Below are 22,293 nucleotides of genomic sequence, written 5' to 3'. Positions count from 1 at the left end.
AAAATGGCTTATTATTGCTCTAAACAGACAAGCAAGTGGTGCCTTACTAATGTACGAAATATCTATATCTAATGACTTTTGCAATTTACTTTTTTAATTATTAAACTGTTAAATTTTTAAATTAAATTAAAATTAAATTAAAATTAAAATTAAAATTAAAATTAAAATTAAAATTAAATTAAAATTAAATTAAAATTAAATTAAAATTAAATTAAAATTAAATTAAAATTTACAGTTTTAATTATTATAATTTTTTTTTTTAATATCAGCTCTTGTATACAATTTTTGACTCCCAAATCCCCCTGCTGGCCCCGATTACACCCCTAATCTTCACTACTATCCGGGTCATGGCACCAAATGTAACCCCTTGTTAATGTAACCCCTTGTTAATGTAAATTATTCTTTTTGCTAAACATGAAACTAGGGCTGTGCGATTTGAGGAAAATATCTAATTGTAAATTTTACATTTATTTTTAATTAGAACTTTTTTGACATATTGCAATTGCGATTTGATTTGTGATGTACTTTTGTCGTAAAACTTCTGCTCAAGGCATGACAACAATTCTGCGACAGCTCTTAAAAATGACCTGTTTTTGTTCGGTGTCTGTAACTTTGAATATACCAAAATATTCCCACATTACCAATGCTGTTTTTCTTTGATATTAAATCTTCTATTAATGCTTCTGAAGCAGCAGACGTCATTATCTCACTTGTTCGCGCGTTCCTGTTTGTTTTCTTTTTTTTTTGTATGTTTCCACATACTGTATTTCGGTTGCGCAATTCTGATTGGGCAGAACGAAAGTGTGCTTCCTCATTTGGCTAGTAAGATACGTACAGATGGCAGACACGCATCTGCTCTAGGCTGGGGAAATTTAAAAATACATATATATTTCATATCATACATAAAACGCCCTCTTTTTTGTAAAACTAAAATATGGTCACCATGTCTAACCATGCCTAGAATCATGCCATGCCGAACAGTACAAAACAATAGTAGAATATCCTTACTAACATACAAAATATCTTTTATTTCTAATGACTTACGTTTTTTTTTCACAGAAATAAATGTGTTCATCTCTTATCTTTGATTGCAGAGAACAGTTTCTTGCTGGGGAATGCGCAGATCGTGGAGTGGCCTATAGTTTACAGTAATGACGGATTCTGCAAGCTCTCTGGTTACCACAGGGCAGAGGTCATGCAGAAGAGCAGCACCTGCAGGTCAGTGTTTCTCCTGTCTCTCTGTTCACACCTGGACTTATTTTGCACTCAAGGGCAGACAGTGATGTGAGACAAATGGATAATCACAACTTTTCTAGCAAAGGCATGCTGGATCCAAAAAATGCATTAGTGCGTATCATAACTAAATCATGTGTTTTCACAGAATTGCATTACTTTGGATGCGGAAAGGAAGCATCACAAGCTTTTCCAGAGGGATTATGCTTGAATAGCTGCAGCTGAATCTAATCTAAAAACTGATGTAAGGCAGAATGAGAAGGAGAGGAAAGACAGAGTTAGATTTTTTTTTCCTCAAGGGAGTTCTCCTGTTTGGGAAAAATATCTAAAAATAAATACATTTTATATTTTCATTATATGAAATTTTCATTTTTTTTTAATATTTCCTATAAATACTGTTTATTAGAGATGTTTTTAATAACTAATTTATAATTACAAATTTATTATTGTCTTTGTTGTGATAACAGTAATTAATTAACATTTTTTAGATTTTTTTTTGTAAGATACAAGTATTCTGTTCAAGCACAATTTAAAGGTTTAACTAGGTTTATTAGATTATCTAGGCAAGTAAGGTATATACACACAAACTTTTAATTTTTAGCCAGCTAGCCCCAGGGCTTCCAGTAAATCTTTCCATTACAAAATTGCCACATTTAAGACCTGATTTCTTTAAAATTTGTGATCTTCACTGACTGTTAGATATACGATATAAAGTGGGTCTCAGATCGGACAGGAAGAACTGCATTAAATTCCATTTCCCCCGCCTTGTCTTTAAAGAGCCCCTATTATTGGTTTTTGAAAATGACCTTCCATGCAGTGTATAACACAGCTCTAAGTGAATAAAAACATCCAGCTGAGGTTTAAGTCTGAAAGTGAACCTTGTTTAAAAATACAGATTTTTTTTTTATAAAAGAGTCATTTAAATGATTCGCTGTTCGTCCGAATCTTTTGCCTGTTCGTATTGGCGTCAACACGAATCAATACCAAATATGAATTGGCGGATGCGGTAAAACGTGAACACGCCTTTCCCTTCAGATGCCAGCAGAGTCTGACTATTTCAACAATGCTGATAATCTATTGTGGGCATTTCAATCTGTCTCGCACTTAACGCAATCGGCCAGTCGCAACAGACTATTCTGACACATATTCTGGGCATCTGACTATTCAGCGCAGATAAGCATAGCGCTAAGGAGGGGTTTGAGAACAAATGAATCGCTGAACAAATCATATGGGAGTCATTGGGATAATTAGGTAAAAATAATGCATGTTATAAGACAATGAAAGTGTTTTTTGACCCTGCGTGTATATAAGTATTTTGTTAGAGACCCCCAAAACCAAAATATTACCTTTTTAAATGTATAATAGGGGCTCTTTACAATATGACAAAATAATATTAAAATATTAAAATAATATTTATTTTACCCCAGTATTTTCAATGGAGTTTCTGCACTAACCTGCTACTCTTGACAGTACGGAGACCAGGAAGGGGCGTGTTGGTGGGAAAAAAAATGGGTGGAAGAAAAAAAAAACTGGGTGTGAGAAAAAAAGCAGAGTGATAGGAAAATATATATTTTTAAGTTTTTGCGTTCCCTTGCAAAACTGTTTTTCCACAAACACTTCCTGTTCACTTCATACCTGTAACATTTTCCCGTTTTTCTCGTAATTTACCATTCTATCCCGCTATCATTAAGTATTTTCCCATTCTTCTCATGTATTTGTAATCTTGAAAGCATGCTAAAATTAATATAAAATGTCTTCATTCACTTTCTTTCCATTAAAGCTGTGCGTCCATCATCGCCATTCTTATGCAACGTGACTGATGGATGCGCTCCATATGATAAATTGATCCCAGATTAGCTTCTGTACACCCCATTTAAAGAGGAGCGAAAGTGCAGGACACTTTGGGATTCGGGTTTGTACACTTAATCATATGTTAACATGTCCGTCCTGCGTGTTTTATTTTAAACACAACTAATTTTCTCTTAAATGAGCAAAAACAGAGTAATCGAATGCTTTTATTATAGATCTGTGTGTTCTTAAAGTGGCACCTCTGCTATCAAACAAAGCAAAATGAGAAATTCATTAGCAGCTCTACACTAGTTTTATAACAGTGGTGATACTTTAAATGGCGTGTACAGAAGCTGATCTGGGATCAGTTTATCATACGAAGCGCGTCTGTCAGTCAGCGCTTATACATGTATTTACTGATTCAGAGGTTGCATAAGGATGGCGATGATTGACACACAGCTTTAATGGAAAGAAAGTGAATGCAGACATCTTTATATTAATTTCAGCATGCTTTCAAGATTACAAATATATGAGAAATATGGGAAAATACTTGGATGATAGCGGAATAGAATGGTAAAATAAAAAATTACATTTTTTTCCCCACCATCACGTCCCATATGTCACCATCTAGTCTCCATATGACGGCTCTAGCGGTTACACGGTCTTTCATCTCGTTGTGTGCTTGAACAACTAAATGAATGCTTAAGTCTATTTAACTGAATGTATTGTAATTACATTACAACATCGATGCTGTAAAAGCAACCTTGTGAAATTGAAAATAGTCACATTAAGCTTTCACCGGAAATTTATCATTGGCTGAAAAACACTAGAGCCCATTAGGCAAGTCACTTTCTCCAAGGATTTTTTTTTTTTTATTAAAATACATTAACATAACATTGTAAGATGTTTAAGTGAAGTTTCACAAACTAATTTCGAGAGGAGCATGTGATATGATTGACTGCAGCTGGGCACTCATCTACATTCACTAGTTAGCCAATCAGATTAACCCCAACTCACTATAAGTAGCCTAGCTAGAACTACTCTCTTATCTTCGTTTTCCGAAGAAACCCCCCTTCCACCCCTTCTCCTCCTTTCTTCCTTTACCACGGGGAGTTCTCGAGAACCACCGATCTCGTACTCTCCTCATATGCTCTATGGACCAGGCGGGAGCCCTGGGCTCAACTATCTCCGAGCTCAGGGTTCTCTCCTGCGACAGCATGCCAAACCTGCTAACAGTTGTCAAACAATATCTAAGTGTGAACTCTTAAAATACATTTTAAAATCATTTATAAAAAAGATAAAATAGATTAAAAAAATATACGTTAAAGATACGTTCAGTCTTTTTTTAAGGATGACCTTGAGGATTTTCTCAACCTTGAAATACATATAAATTAAAAAGCAAATTGGTACAGAAGGTTGAAATGAAATATATTTTTAGTTTTAAAAATGTATTTTATTGAGGCTCACAATTACAAATGTGTATGTATAAATAATATTTATATAATAAAAAATAATAATAATAATAAATATATATATATATATATATATATATATATATATATATATATATATATATATATATATATATATATATATATATATATGTATATATATATGTACATATATATATATATATATGTATGTATATATATATATATATATATATATATATATGTATATATATATATATATATATATATATATATATATATATATATATATATATATATATATATATATATATATATATATATATTGTACCATATGGGGCTAGCCGCTATTTCTGTTAGCTGCACTGATCAGAAAAGTGTGGATGTTTCTCTAATGATTTGTTAAAGTGTTAAGGACCGAAGTGTCATTTTCTCACTCTGCTTGAGTTAGCAATGCCGCTAAAGCACACTTCTCACATCACTTCAGCTGCGTTAAGCCATAGTAAATCTGCCTGCGCTCTTTAGCCGCTCAGAGAGCGCATTTCTCCTGAGCCATCACTGAACACCTTGTTAGCGCTAAATACGCTCAGTAAGGTGCCAATCATCAGAGCAGAAATAGAAAGACCAACTACAGTGATTTGGCTCTACCTACATGCGGCGATATGGATCTGCCTACAAACTGTGATATGACTCCAGATTGACTCAGGATTCAAGGGGAATTTTGGAGGCAGAGCTGGCACAAGCCTTTGTCAGCTAAAGCAATAAGGGTGAGGATTTGATACGAAAAAATCTCCAAGTAGCTCACAGCCACAAAACTCAGCTGCTCTATAATTACCTCTGTATTTTTGGTTTTATGGAAGCTGAAGTGATAATAAGACCCAAAAACAAACACCATCTTTAAAAGGAAACTGGGGGATTCAGTGCAGCGCTAAAGAGGTTGTAAAATCTCCCAGTCCTTATTGTAATAAAGTGCTGAAATCATAAGGAATCAAGAATGCAATGGACAACAGATACAAAAAAAAATAAATAAATAAATAAAATAATTCACCACTTTCACATTCTAATATTGTGGTAAAAATATTTTGTCACGTTTTGAAGTGGTACTTGCCTCCAAAAATAACTTCCAATTATCTAAATATTGTTCATATAAATATATCTAAATATAATATCAAACTTAAATGACTTAAATGAGTTGCTTAAGAACATAATTAAAGAACTGTAAAGTTTTTATCTCTCAATTTGTATTTTATTTTAATAAAACAGGACATAACAGTTGATTTAGTTTCTCAAGTACAGAAAATATGGTAACACTTTAGTTTAGGTCACAATAAATGACTGTAAAAAATATGGATGACACAAAAGTGCCTTTTTCCATTGAACGCTTTGAAGGCAAAACGCCTCATGACGGGCACAAACTGTCCCCAAAAAAACGCTGAAATTGGTGTCTGGGTATGCGCAGAAAAGACTACCTGATGGAGCCAGAGGTGGAGCCGCGGAATCAAGCTTCCAATCAAACGCTTGTACGTCAAATCAACCACACCCCCAGACTTCTCATTTGACTGCCCATATCTGCACTGTAACAAAGGCTTGCTAAATAAATATAAGCACTTACATTTAAAAACATGTATAATGATTCATTAAAAACTGTGTGGTGTAAGCTGTTATTGGACTGCCGAAATAAACGATCTTTCACTCTAGCCTGAGACTAAGGTATGAACAGCACAAAAATGGTCTGCTTAGAGAAGCTGCCAATCACAACTGACAATCGTGATGACACGCCCTGTTTTTATAGCATTAAATTACTTGCTTAAAACATATTGTTTACAAAAATAGACATCTGAACCTATATCAGCATGATGACCTGTGCCTTATTTGACCAAAACCATCTTTCGAGACATTTTAATGCAAGTGTAATTAATTTTTCTATTTGGGCTCAAGTCTTGTTCATTAACATGGCGGAGACAGGCTTTATAACTTGGGGCGATCTAATGGCAGGGAGCGTCAACCAGTTAAAACCAGGCGTGTGGCACACAATTCATGCTATTAACTACTGGCTTATTACCTGCCTATTATTAAGATATTAACTGTTCATTAGCAGTCATTAAGTATGATCTTATTTTGCATCCCTAATGCTATCAAAAACCTAAACCCAACTTCTACCTTACTAACTAATAACAAACAGCTAAATAGGAGTTTATTAAGCGAGTAGTGTTCGTTAATGATTTGTTAATACTGTGAATTGTGACTTGAACTAAAGTGTTACCAAAAATACATTTTGAGTTAAATATTTACACTGGAAAACAGGACAAAAATAATCCATCATTTCCTATAATCCATCCTAGTGTCAAGTCCAAATTCTGCCGCTTTACTTGTATTTTATGCTGTTTGGAATGTCCTAACATGGATTGTTTACCTATTAAACTATCCCTGTTATCATTTACTCACCATCAAGCAATTCCAAACTTGTTTTACAAGCCAAAATTAAGTAAAATCTATTTATTTAGAACCTTTCACTGATAAGAAGTCACAAAGCAGTGGCGGGGCTACATAAGGGCCAGGGTGGCACTGGCCCACTCAGATTGAAGGCTGGCCCACCCATTCAAAATATTTTAAAGCTGAAAAATCCTGCATTAAAAACACGTAACGGATGTAAGTCGGAATAAGAATGTCATTTGATGTTGACGATTAACAGTATTTTTTAGTTATTGAAAGTTTGTCAATCAGATTTAATGTCTTCCTTCATTGCTGTTCAACTGTTGTTCGGCACTTTGCGCTTTTGTTTTGGCTTGATTTAATTGACTGAGGCTGCAGCTCTGAAAACGAAACTAGAAGTGCTGTCCAGCAGACTGTTGTGATTTGTTGGTCAAGAACATTAGAAGTAATAAAATGAGTATTATGAGAGTAATATGGTAATATAATGATCTGGTTTAAATTGTTTTCAGCATAAATGAAATCCCGTTTCATTGACGTAGGAGTGTATTAATCTTGTTTAGGCGATCATTTGGAGATCATTTGAACATTTCATAAGTCTGAACAATTAGCAGGACATATGTTGATCTTATCTGCAGTGTTGGGGGAAAAGTAATACATTACAATCTAAAGTCACTTTAAAGTAAATAAATGTGTAATTTATCATATTATTAAGCATCTGAACTTTTTATAAATGGTTGAATAATTAATTCAGAATACTAGTACTTCACTTTATTTATTTAAATGTGTAGATTATTTGGTTGCATTTGAAACGTAAACAGCGCTGTTCACTAATGATCACAAATTGACTCTCAATTTTTGGAATTTATTATTCATTTATCCAAAATGAGGGTCGGATACTTAAAAATGTCAGCTCACGCCTCGTTTATTCAATTGCTATCTTATAGGATACCATAAAGATAAGAAACTATTTATTACACACTTAGTTTATGAGTAGGCACTGAGCTCCACCCTATTTCACCAAGGTCCACCCATTTTTAAATTTCTAGCCTCGGCCCTGTCACAAAGTGCTTTACAGTAAACAGAAAACAAAAATCAAAATGAGTTAAATTCCAGATGCAAATACCACAGAAAAGTATTAACAGTCAACCATTTTTGTTTGTCCAAAAAGACGTCCCAGAGTTGTTAAACAGAGAGAGTTCCAGAGCCTTGGAGCCACAACACAGCAGGCACGGTCAACTCCTGTCTTAAGACGTGTTCTAGGAATAGCTAAATAGTCTTGGTCAGAAGACCTCAAAGGACCTCAACAGCCATAGGAGTGTGCATGTAGAAGTTCTTGGATATGAAATAACTGGAATTTTAAAATGTACTCTTAAATTAATGGGAAGCCAATGAAGGGCTTTAAGCACAGGAGTAATGTTTGACCTCCTGCTAGTGTTTGGTTAAAAGCCTTGCAGCTGCATTCTGCACAACTTGTAAGCTCTCCATAGATGATTTGTTCGAGCAAGTGTGCAAAACATTACGGAAATCCAACCATAAAGAGATAAAGGCATGAACCAATATCTCTTCTTTATAATCTTTGCAAACTTAGTGCAAAAACATTGAGCTGTTAAAACATAGAGCTCTATTAAAAATACCACAATAGGGGTAATCTTAGGGGTAACTCTATCAGGGTAACTCTATCAATAATCAAACACCTCAGTTTTATTAGGATTAAGTTGCAAAAAGTTGTCAGACATTCATTTGGTAAGACTAAAAAATCATGCACTCTGTCAAAACTAAAGGAAATATACAATTGCAAATCATCAGCTTAACAATGACACAATGTTAATTTAAAACTACTAATAATCTTACCTACAGGAACCACATACAAACAATATTTATTTCTTCTTTTTAGCACAAAAGAAGATATTTTAATAATGCTGGAAACTGGTATCCATTGATTTCCATACTTTATTTCATACCGGTTTTCAACAGTCCTATTTTTAATATCTTTATTGTTTTCAACAGAAGAAAGAAACTCAAACAGGTTTGAATCACTTGAGGGTGAGTAAATTAATTTTTTTTTTATTTTTGGCAAGCTATCCTTTTAATACTCCTTTTAAATAACATTAAGTCTATAGATCTGGTCGGAACTGTGGCTCAGTGCGTACTGTTTGTCCAGCCTCCACAAGTTCAATAGAGCGAGTACTGTAACTGACAGCCGGTGTCATCAGCCACTCCTCCTTGTGCACACTCCATCTATTAATTGACAGTGAAAGACAAGGTAGAGTTTACTGGGCGGATGTGTGTGCCACACAGGTGTGAAGCGCGGCTCTCCTGACTGTCTTTTTCTACTCTCTTTGTCTCACTCATTTTCATCACCTGTTTCTCGCAACCTTTTTTTGACTTTTACTCTTTTGTCTCTCTGTCCCTCTTGCAGTTTCATGTACGGCGAGCTGACAGACAAGAAGACGATAGACAAAGTCAGGCAGACCTTTGATAACTATGAGTCCAATTGCTTTGAAGTGCTGCTCTATAAGAAGAACAGTGAGTATTTCTGCAGGGATTGTTTAGTGCCTGCTGCATCTGGCAGAAGAGTGAGAGTGAAGAGATGCAATTGTGCTCTATGCAAGAAGCTGAATTCCTGAAATGAAGGACAATTACTTGTTTTTCTTTTGTGCATATACAGTTGAAGTCAGAATTATTAGCTCCCCTATTTATTTTTTTCTCCCAATTTCTGTTTAACTGAGAGAAGATTTTTTTCAACACATTTCTAAACATAGTAGTTTTAGTAACTCATTTTTAATAATTTTATTTTACCATGATGACAGTAAATAATATTTGACTAGATATTTTTCAAGACACTTCTATACAGCTTAAAGTGACATTTTGAGGCCTAACTAGGTTTATTAGATTAAGTAGGCAGGTTAGTGTAATTAGGCAAGTTATTGTATAACGATGTTTTGTTCTGTAGACTATCGAAAAAAATAGAGCTTAAAGGGGCTAATAATTTTAACCTTAAAATGTTTTTTTTTTTATTAAAAACTGCTGTTTTGAACTTAGTTGAACTATTTTATTAAATAATTATAAAATAATTTTTATGATTCTAAAATATATATATATATATTTTATTTCCTGTCTAGCCGTTTATACCTGCTCTTTACTGGGAAACTTCTACTGAAAGTGTAGCTCACTTATTTTAGGAATGTCCTTTTGTTCAATCTTTTTGGATTAAAGTGCTTTTTAATAAATGCTTTCATTATCCAAAATAATCTTAATAATTGTTTAAGACCTAATCAAAACACCTTGTTTTGGGTTTTTCACTAATATATATTGAAAAGTTTTATATCTATAAATGTAAATAAATGTAAAGCCCTTTTTAGCATATTCAAACAAGAAGCATTAGCCTAAAGAGTGATGTTTAAACTCCTAGAATTTGTGCTTATTGCTTTGTATTTAATAGGCCTGTTGGTTTTTATGTTTATATTACCCTCTTGTTTCCTTATTTCTCTCATGTGTTTGTTATATATTTAATTCATAATTCGCTTATTGTTTAAAAATGAGCTAAAGTTAGTAGAGACTGTATTCTATTTTATTTGTAAATCATTTGTTGTTAAAAATAAAAAATGATGATGAGGCCATTTGATCGGTCATCATGACTGCAGCAACTTTGAGCCCTAAAGTATCCGGCTGTCCGGCTTGATGGCTCCGTTTTCAGCTCCGGCCCCACCTGCGCTCGGCTAATCTCGTTGATCTCCGGCTGCAGCTGTGCTTCATGTCAAACGCACCTATTCACCGCATGTTCACATGACAACACTAAAGCACGCGGCGCATGTAAACATGTACCACGTGCTAAACACAACATCAACAAAAGACTGAACAAAAGACACGAGTACAGGATAAATAGAAACACTCACCGTGCACTGACACGTGCAACGTGCATGTTTCATTCCAGCGCCAACCGAAACTGAAACCAACTAGACTGAGACGCTGGGAATGAAACACCATGCTGCAGACAGAACAAACAAACACCCGGACAAGAGCGCACGTCCCAAGCATGGCCAGACCTCGTGCGCCCATGTCAAGCGGGAACGCAAAAAAATAGATAATCACAACATTAAAAAGCTTGATTTGATGCAAATAAGTACATGCAAATCAGACCGAAAACAAAAAACAAAACACACAACTAAAAGTACTGTCAGAGTGATTGAAGAGCAGCTGCCTGTTTTAGTCGTTGCAGATTCTCCAGAGCAGCTGCACAAGCTCAAATGACAACTCAGTTATTTCACTATTGTCCAGACTTAATGACGACGCTGATGACAAGTGTTTCAAGTTTGTTCTGAGTCTTCAAATTCCTCATAACTAGGGCCAGACAGAATCTGCAGACATTTTTTGCTATTTCTGCGCAGAATTTTGTAAAAAATCTGCGGATTTATGCAGAATATATGCAGTATATGAAATAAAAATAATACTTTTTAAACTTTTATTTAATGTTTACAATGCAAATCCAATTAGATCCACTTATTTGGTAAACAAAGCAAGTCTCTCATATAAAATATCTACTAAAATACAGAAAATATTACCTTACAAACTGTATTCTAAATAAAACAAATGAACACATTCATATTAGTCAATAATAATACTGAAATTAATCTACATTTACACATGTAAATAAATAGATGTAATGATGGGCTAAAAATCTGCAGACTCTGTGCGGGCCTACTCATAACTCAGTGTTTTATGACAAAACACTCTTAACCCATTAATAATATTAAAGCTACATTGGGTCAAGTTTATCAAATTATCAATTAAAATTATCATTTTATTTAGCTAATTGTATTCTGCTGTAAAAATCATTACTATATGGCTACACTGTGGCTCCATCCTTCGGAGGCAGCATTCCAAAGGCGTCAAAGCAAGTCCGAATCCAAATTCTACTTTACTTCCTGTCTTTGAAGGTTCAGATGTGCATAGATGTGTCCTCTGCATTTGATATCCCACAATGCCATGCATACCATTTCTGACAGTTAAATGTGCTGTATGTAAGTTTTTGACTCTTCTAAAGCATAAAAATACTATAATATGTTTGCAGATATTTAAGAAACATGCTAAGTGAAAATTCTTGTTTATCTGAAAAACAATGCTGAAGTCAGACATTCTGCTTTGGATATACTTCCCCAGATATACTTCCTTTTCATGCCAGAACACTGTCTTTGTTTTAGTTCTTTTAACCCACCTAATGACAGTGTAGCCAATTATATTTCAGCACCCCGGGCAGTGTTGCCAGATTGGGCGGTTTTGAATTTGATTGTGTGGGTAAAAAATGGCATTGGTGTGTTGACAAAATTTGGGCAGTTTTGAAACGTAAATTTTATATGCAGGAGGTGAAGGAAAGTTGTGTTAAAATCTGGCTCCCCAGACAAATCTGACTCCCCTCACGTGCACGTGCATCACGCAGCGCCTGCGGTTATACTCACATCGGTTTATCATGACACCTTTACTGATAATTTTTTTTCGCAATTGACAGCAAGAACAAACATAGAAGTGTTGTCTGATTGACAAGCAGCACTAATTATGTTAAAAAAAGTTAAACGTCAAAATGGGAAGAATTTGTGTTTCGATGTGATCCGGTTATGTTGTGGTTCTGTGACTGCCAGGGGGGGATTTAGTGATTTTGGGGCCCTAAGCAATTCCAGCCATGAGGCCCAAAAGTTCTAATATGCACCGTTTGTACTTTTTTATTATTATTATTTAGCTTTTTTTAATCTCATTTTTCTTCATTTTATGTTAATGCAAAATAATAATAACAACATGTAAAGCAACTTGTAAAATGATTTGTTTTCTTGAAATGAATTCACCACTAGTTTATGCAGATGTAAAAATTACGTTCAAATTACATTTTTTATACCCTCACCATACAAAATATGATAGAAAACAATGTTATATATATTTTATAGCTATCATTTATACTTCTAGGTATTTATTTGGGGGCCCTCAGATTTCCCGGGGCCCTAAGCGGTCACTTACCTTGCTTATTGGTAAAATCCGCCCCTGGTGACTGCTGCTTATAACAGTTAAAGTAACAAGGTTAATTTCGATTTAAATGAATTAAACTTAATTAAAATATTAATGTAATATTTTGGGCATTTTTTATAATTTTTTTGTATTCCGCCTAGCCTGATTTACTAAAGTGAAGTTGGTTTTATATTCACATTGGTTCATTTTTGAACAATGACAACCTGTGACACATTCCCTATATTGTTTAACGCTACTCTGAATATTCAGTCAGAAATAGCATGTAAGTATGGCTTAGAAATTAGTGTATTAATGAGAGTAATTCCTGCACGCCGGAATTAGCTATTTAGGTCCATTTAGATACTTTGCCGTGTGAAAGTGAACTGCACCAAGAACAAAGTGCAACATTGTAACAATTCTAATCCCTGTTTCGGAACAAGAGAATCGATCCACAGGTGTGAAAGCACCCTAATGTTCATTTGGTACTAAGGAGTCCAAATCTCACCACCCATGTGAGATTATTTTCCTTATTTCATGTTATTTTCACTAAATTCTGCCCATACTGCTCAAATGTTTGCTATTCTTATCTGGCAGTAGTGTCACCAGTGTGTGCTTCTGTGTCTGTAACTCATCTGCGTCAGAGTTCGAAGTGTTGAGTTCAGAGATTCAGCAGGCCGGGGTTTTAGCAAGAGCTTATTTGAGTTACTTTACCTTTTCTATCAGCTCTGTGCAGTCTGGCCATTCTCCAAGGCATTTACGCCCACAATTTACTGATGTTTTGTCTTTTTAGCCTGTATTTTGGTGAACTGCTGAGTAATTTGATAATTTACACCTCAAGGCATCTTGCATTTCAGGGCACAATTGCATCGTCTCTTCTCTTGAATTTCATCAATGTAGCTTCTATAAATATAAATCTCCCTATGTTGCCTCTATAAGATAAAGCTGTCCTGTTAAGCTCAAATGTAATGACCCATTAGGTACATGGGTTACATTGTACATTTCTCAGCTGTGAACCAAAGATCTTGGTCTCAATGATTTTCCTGTCTTCTTTTTACCCAAAACCTTTCTCCTACAATCTTTATTCACCACCATCTTTTCGTCATTACTCATTCCTCTGCTTGCCTTCCTTTAACCTCTCTGTCACTTTCACTTTGCCTCACTTTTCTCATCATTTCCATCCACGTCTTTTATCTGCCTGGTCATGACTTCTTTTAAACCCTCAATTTGCTTCTTTTCACGTACCACTTTTCATACTTTCCTTTCATCCCGCCCATTCCTTTCTCTCTCATTGCCTCCATGCGGTGCTGTCAGGAACACCTGTATGGCTCCATATGCAGGTGGCCCCCATCAGGAACGAGAATGATAAGGTGGTCCTGTTCCTCTGCACTTTCAAGGATATCACTGTCTTCAAGCAGCCCATAGAAGATGAGACCACCAGAGGTAAGAAATCTAATCTCGAGTACAGTTATTTCTGGCTTGTGGTAGTTTTATTAGCACACAAACAGATTCATTTTGAGGGAAACACATATGTATTGAATATACGTCAAATGTTTACATGTGAAATGTCATTTGGAGGAACAATCAAGTTTTATCAGATCATGTCAGATATTAGATTCTCTTTTAAATGTCATGGATAATCCTTAGTCGTTCATTTTTGTGGGTGTCATGGTGTTGACACTATGAGATTGTTAATATCCACCTCACCATGTTGACCAAAGGCCTTCTCCAATAAGTTGTGCTAATAAGATTGTGAAGAAAAATAAAGATCTGAGTATAAATAACTTTGGGTGTGGAAAGCACACTCAAGCCCCAGAGGGGTACATACTGTATCTTTGTACAATGGCCATTCTCCTTTGAAGCCAGTGACCACTGGTGCGACAGAAAACTCCGAAGCAACATAATTTAGTTAAGGGACTCCAAATAAAGGGACTAAGCCAAAAAAGGGGCGGCATGGTGGCGCAATGGGTAGCACTGTCACCTCACAGCTAGAAGGTCGCTGCACTGCAAAAAATGCTTTACTTACTTAGAGTTTTTGTCTTGTTTCTAGTATAAAAATCTAAAAATTCCTAAATCAAGAAGAATTTTTTAGACAAGCAAAACATATTGTCTTGTTTTAAGAAGTAATATAAGGTAATAATCTTATGTCAAAAGGAAAAAGAAGATTATTTTGCTTACCCCATTGCTCTGGTTTTGCCCAGAAGTCCAAGACATGTGCTATAGGTGAATTGGGTAAGCTAAATTGTCCGTAGTGTATGTGTGTGAATGAGAGTGTATGGGTGTTTCCCAGTGATGGGTTATCTCTGATATTCCTCAGAGATTTTGGTCCATATTGACATGATAGCATACCTGGTGACTGCGGAGGCCATTTGAGTACAGTGAACTCATTGTCATGTTCAAGAAACTAGTCTGAGATGATTCACGCTTTATCACGTGTTATCCTGCTGGAAGTAGCCATCAGAAGATGGGTACACTGTGGTCATAAAGGTGGTCAGCAACAATACTCAGGTAGGCTGTGGCTAATGGGCCCAAAGTGTGGCAAGAAAATAACCCCCACACCATTACACCACCACCACCAGCCTGAACCGTTGATCCAAGGCAGGATGGATCCATGCTTTCATGTTGTTGACGCAAAATTTTGACCCTACCATCTGAATGTTCCAAGCAGAAATCGAGTCTCATCAGACCAGGCAATGTTTTTCCAATCTTCTATTGGCCAATTTTGGTGAGCCTGTGTGAATTGTAGCCTCAGTTTCCTGCTCTTAGCTGACAGGAGTGGCACCTGGTGTGGTCTTCTGCTGCTGTAGCCCATCCACCTCAAGGTTGGACGTGTTGTGAGTTCAGAGATCTTCTTCTGCATACCTCAGACTTCAGTACAGATGGTAGAGGCTCCCGTGTTAATCATCTTCGTTAGTGCTTGCCTCTCATGACAGAATCAACATTTCAAATTTTGCGTAGAGCAAGATGATTAAAACCAAAATTTTTGTAGGTTTGGAACTAAATTCTGCAGTGTTGTGTCCCTTTAGGACCGAAGTTGCCCATCCCTGCTTCAAACCTGGCAAATAGAAGGACCCATGTGTAAAACTAAACCCATGTGTAAAACTAAATAGTTTTAAAGCTTGTTGCATAATCATTATTTTTAACTCAACAGTAAATATGGAGGGTGACCAGTGAGGCATACACTGCTTTGTCCTCACTCACTAGGCTCTAAATCTAAACAGGAATTGTATATACTTATTTTTATCCTAAGTAAGTTTGGAAGGTTGGCTAACGGAGTGGGAAACTTCCATGGTCTGCTAGGGCGACACGATTCTGGCTAAAATGAGAATCATGATTTTTTTTGCTTCAAATCAAGATCATGATTTTCTCATGATTCTGTAGATCTAAAATAAAGGTTAATATGAGTAGGCTATTATTAATATTGTTTTTTTCTCAAACATATGGTAAAACAATAATAATAATATTAGGCCTATGTGTAGCTCTACTGTTGGTTAAAATGCTAAATTTTGTATAGACTTTGAATGGTAGACTTGAACAGACTTTAAATTTGTCCTGGTTGTTAATTCACAGTAAAGTGATGACATGAAAAACATCTATCCATAACTCTGAATATGAATTATGTTTGAGACATATGCTTGTCATTTGTCATTGACAACATTATTAGACCATTTTTTTCACTGGTAAAATTAGACGTTATCAGATTCCCTCTTGCATTATATTCAACATTATATAGGCTAGAGTAGATATACAGACCCTGTAAACATTTATTTTTGAAATGATTGAAATGATGCGTGCGCTTTTGGTTTCACTTTCACTGCCGAGTGCTGTTTCATATCATGGCTGCCGCCACTTTGAGTTCAGTTTGCAATAAACTGAATGTTATTCACAACTTTATTACCTCTTATTTACAGTCTATGCAGGTCCTGTTCACTAAAGTAGACATCATTGGCATGCATGTGCGTGTCCTCTCGGTAGTAAACAGTGCGTCAGCTCATGTTTGATTTCTTGGTCGCGGATGCATCATTAAGAGAGAAATGAAAATTTTGGGTGAATTATACCTTATAAATACAGTATGTGACACTTTACCACCATTTGGAGGTGTCCATGTTGCTGAGCAACAAATTTAAAACAACATGAAGACTTGTGCAACCACCTTTAGGCTTCTCTCCTGACCTTGAAAATATAATTGGCTGAATTGTAGAAAAGCAGAATTAAGATCGTGTGTAGGGTCGAATAAAGATCACAATCTTTTTTCAATTAATCGTGCAGCCCTATGGTCTGCTAATCATAACCATCTTTCACCCAGCTCTACACCCTTAAAGTAGAGACTAAATACACTGACAAAGTTTGGTCCTGGAGAGCCAGAGTTTTGAAGCGACCTTAATTAAAACTCTCCTATCTGTAGTTTTCTAGTAACTTTAATTAACATGTTCAGCTGTATTAATTCTCTAGGAAATGGTGATGCTGTTTCTTTCACATATATTGTGCTTTACAATAAGGAGAAAATGTCTGTTGCAGCTTACATTTTAAGATGATATTAATATGCCATCAAATTACTCACTATCTGCGGAAAAAACTCAACTTTGTTTATCAAATACACCTATATCATACGTCTTTTGACTGTGAGGGAAACTGGAATACCCAGAAGAAACCCACACAAACACAAGAGAGAGCATGCAAACTCCACACAAAAAGACTTCCTTGCTCAGCTGGAACTGGAACCTGGGACCTTTTTGGTTTCAACTGAGCCTTCATGCCACCTCACTATAACACATGATTTCAGTTACGATTTAAAACAAATGTAATTAAAAACTATTTCAAATGAATTGATCTTATTTTCAAAAGAAATTGAAGTTTGTTTTACTGGTAAACAAGACTACATATTAAGGTCAGTCGGAAGTGCTTTTGTGTGGGATGTTTGTGTGGTTCTACTTATGGGCAGCTCTGCAGTCAGCCATGGATTGTTTCTTGTACATGTGTGAATTTATGATTGATGCCATTGACTTTATCATTCATTTACGCAATCTTTCTGCTTTCTCGATCTCGATTGCTCTTAAACCAGTGGATATTTTCCTTGTCGGCTTGTGGCACTGCTAAACTGAAGTACTTGTCCTATGACAGTGATCCTTGCCCACACAGGAGCTCTCTAGACACACACACACACACACACACACACACACACACACACACACACACACACACACACACACACACGCACACACGCACACACATATATATTTGGAATTTCCCCTCAGAGACTTGATGGCAGCTGCTGTCACTTTGTGGCAAGGCACCTGTGCCCAGCTGAGACTCTTGTCAGTGGGTGTGTACAGAAAGAATGGCAGTAGCATTAAAGTTCAGCGAGCACTGGAAATTCCACTGAATCAGATGGATGGACCATCCAATATATAGGCAGTGCTGAAATGAAAACACTGCATTTGTTGTCAGCTGTGGAAGCATAAAAATAAAGGTTCCAAAAGGTCGAGGAAGAACCATTTTGAGTAACCACTGAGTAAACATGCAGTTGAGCAAACACTTAGTGTTCATCAGTATATTGTAGTGGTGTAAAGGAACATCACTATCTCACAGTTCGGATCACGGTATAGTTTTTAGTCACTGATCGGACCATTTTTCGGATTAGCCAAAAAGGGGAGGAGACAAATGTAATTTATTTTCCATTTATCACAAAAACAGTACTGCAAGAAACTTTTGGTTTTACTAAACAGAACTTAGAACCTGTAAGTTTATAAAAAAAATTAAGAAATAATCAGCTGAATGAAAAATAAATTGTAAAATATTCAGTATTGTGTAGTTACTACTACTGTTGGTGATAATGCTAAATATATAAATCTAACATTAAAATTTGTACACCAATAATTATTTTTAGTCTCATTTTCAATAAATGATTCAGTTATTCACTCATAAAACTTCATGTTCATTGCTAGATGGATAATTTTTGAAGAATTATTCAATGGCATATATTTGGATGGCTGGTACACCTATTGGTTAAATAATGTAATTGCTGCCTACAACTTTCATTGTTGAGCATATGACGGTGGTTTTAACCTTTACTATAAACATCAGTAATTTCATCTAAACTATAAATGGATAAACTATAAAAGTACTTCTGTGTTATTTGAATGTTTGTAACTTCATAACTCAAAAGAGTAAAAACTGAATCTCTTTCTTGATTTTTGCGTGTTTCAAACACAGATTTGAATGCAGCAATTCGAAGGATTATTAAACATATGCACACCAGCATCATTTAGAATTTATGTTGTGTTGGTGTTAAGGTCCAGATTTTTAATGATTTATCATGCAGCTTACACTAAGAGTGACAGAAAACCCCTTTAATAACAATAGAAACCCACCACCACATTTACATTAATTTTATTTATTATATTTGAATGACGTGAGAGGCGTCTCTCTGCAATCGTTACAAATTCAGGATTATTCTACAAAAAAAAAAAAAAAAAAAAATGAATCCACATGTGTGTTCTGAACCGTGAGTTGTGATCCATATGAATCATGGATCAACCGTGATCCGTTACACCTCTAGTATATTGTATTTATGCATTTGGTCTTAAAGTGACAGTAGCCTAATAATCCTACTGCTGTAGTTAATGTTAATAAGACAACAAAAATTGTCACTGCAATTAAATTTGTCTGTAATGCATGTTGAAAACTTAATTATATAAACAGGCTGCTAGTCCCCCCTTCTCAGAAACATATCATTAGTTTATAAACTGTAGATAATTGTTAAATTAATACAGTACGTTCAACCCCATTATATTTTAGGTGACAAAATTACCACAACTTAAAGACTTCAGATGATAAAAATATGACTGAAACTGAAAAAATTATTTGATTTAGGTTCATTCCTCATCTTTAAATAAATGACCATTTAGTTGTAGTCATATTTTATATATATGACTTTGTTTTTGTCATATCTGAATTGTTTTAGTTCATGGTACAGTGGATTAAGTCTATGGTTTTAGCTCTTTTAAAGGGAATGGGAGATGAGACTCTGATTGGTTTAATGCACTTTATGCCCAAAACACACCCATAAGTCATTAGGAGAAAAAGGACAACCCTTTTTAGACCATGTGCTGGGTGTGAAGTGCATTTTTCCCATTCTTAAAAAAGCAGATTTGGACAAACTTCAATGCACCTGCAACATGCGCTTAAGAGCACGCACTTAGATAATTAAAATAGAACCCTATGAATAAATCTACATCAAAACTGGCTCTCAAAATGAGTGCAATAACATAGGGCTGGGCCTAAAATCATGATTAATGGCACATTTTAACTTGATTACGATTAATGAACCATTATTTTATTTGTTTATTTTATTTTTTTGCCCTCATTGTTTACTGACAGGTTTTTGACAGTAAATATGCTCACAAATTACAAGTGAGAGATTTCTGAATGAATAGTGCGTTGACACTATCTACTATCTATGATTATTTACTAAACATCAACGTTGAACAACTGAAATTAAAACACACATTGTTTAAAACTTAAGTAAAAAATGAAAATAAATAACTTTTTTAAACAAAATTAATTATTGTCAGTGTTTTTCATATTAAAAGTAGAAAATATATAGACAGTATCTCTTCTAAATAAAATAACTTGTATATTCAATTTAATTCAATTCATCTTTATTTATATACCACTTTTACAATGTAGATTGTGTCAAAGCAGCTTCACAGAAGATTATAGTGAATTGAAACAGTGTCAGTTCAGTTTTCAGAGTTTAAGTTCAGTTCAGTTTAGTTCAGTTCAGTTCAGTGTGGTTTAATATTCACTGCTGAAAGTCCAAACACAGAAGAATAATCCATTGATGCGCAGCACTACTGGTCCTGAACTATGCAAGCCAGTGACAACAGCGGTAAGGAAAAAACTTCACCAATTGGCGAAAGTGACCTTGGGAGAAACCAGGCTCAGTTGGGCATGACCATTTCTCCTATGGCCAAACGTCTTGTGCAGAGCTGCAGTCTAGGCGCCAGAGGCTGGACCTCAGCGAAGACTCGCCTGTCAAGATGCTCTCTACTCCTCCATGACCAACCACAGCAGCTGCATCTTCTGTAAACAAATATTTTAATGTGTGTAATAATTTTAATGCGATGGAATATATGCCGTCTCAAGGCATCTCAGCGCAGCTTCCAATCGTTGTCAATGTAGTGCAAAGTAAGGCTCAAGAATAGGTCTATCGTCCTACTTGACCAGAGATCAGATGTGGATGCAAAGTGGCTGCAGAAATATAAATCCACCTCAGCCTTTAACAGAGCGACTTACGTGACTCGAAAATGTAGGGAAAGTGATTGAAAAAATTGTCTTGGAAAAATTTGGTCGTTTATAGGTTCTGAATGTCAATTTCCATTCATTTTAGATTAATTGCCCTGCCCCACAATAACAGATAGGTTATATATTTATATGGATACACCTTAATAAAATGGGAATGGTTGGTGATATCAATGTCCTGTTTGTGGCACATTAGCATATGTGAGGGGGCAAACTTTTCAAGATGGGTGGTGACCATGGTGGCCATTTTGAAGTTGGCCATCTTGGATCCAACTTTAGTTTTTTCAATAGGAAGAGGGTCATGTGACACATCAAACTTATTGAGAATTTCACAAGAAAAACGATGGTGGGCTTGGTTTTAACGTTACTTTATTCTTTCTTGAGCCCCATAACATGTACTAATGTGTCACGAACAGGACGTTAATATCATAAACCATTCCCATTTTATTAAGGTGTATCCATATAAATGGCCCACCTGTAGAGTCTCATGAGCACAGGCATGAACACAGAGACCATTAGCCAAGGTCAGGATTTTTGCTAATTGCATTTTGTTTGTCACCAAACTCTGTATACCTGTTTAAATAGGACATGCATTGTCCTGGACCAATTTGTGAAATTTTTGCTTCATTTGTAAAAGCATGAATCTGGTCACTATTCACTGCTTATCTTGCCTCCATAACAATGTGCCTGATTTGGGAATAGCTGCCACATGCTACAGTAAATGCTAAGAAAATGTCAATGAATACTGTTTTCAATATGACTGTGGGCTCAGCTGGTAATTGCATCTACTCCATGTTATTCAGCCAAATACACTACTTGCTCAGATTTGTGTCCATATGGCTTTTGGTTAATATTTATGAAAATTATGTGTAACGGGTGACAGCGCTCACATTTCTTTGGACCTCAGTTGTGGCTGTATTGAGAATGCGAGCTTTACACAAACTTTAGCTAAGCATCCATCAGGCATTCAAATCACCTTCAATGATTACTTTGTGTATAAAGGACTATTTGCCCTTATCAAAATGTTAATCTATGCTGCTCCTGACCCTTGATGCATTAATACATATTAACAGCACAATCAGATGCATAGCCTGGCTCTTGAGCTTGTTGTTAG

General features: G+C 35.5%; 1 protein-coding gene across 1 annotated transcript in view; it reads left to right on the top strand.

The window, feature by feature from the left end:
• The window catches only part of kcnh5a (potassium voltage-gated channel, subfamily H (eag-related), member 5a), a 234,352-nt gene that overhangs the window by 30,213 nt on the left and 181,846 nt on the right, over positions 1–22,293 (top strand). The window contains exons 2-4 of the mRNA XM_056481183.1: positions 1,095–1,218; positions 9,304–9,410; positions 14,190–14,318. Of these exons, the coding sequence (XP_056337158.1) occupies positions 1,095–1,218; positions 9,304–9,410; positions 14,190–14,318 (360 nt within the window). The remainder of the gene's footprint in view (positions 1–1,094; positions 1,219–9,303; positions 9,411–14,189; positions 14,319–22,293) is intronic.

This window comes from Danio aesculapii, chromosome 20 (assembly GCF_903798145.1).
Source record: "Danio aesculapii chromosome 20, fDanAes4.1, whole genome shotgun sequence".
Lineage (NCBI taxonomy): Eukaryota > Metazoa > Chordata > Actinopteri > Cypriniformes > Danionidae > Danio > Danio aesculapii.
The sequence above is the reverse complement of the archived record's forward strand: the minus strand, read 5'-3'. Positions and strand labels throughout refer to the sequence as shown.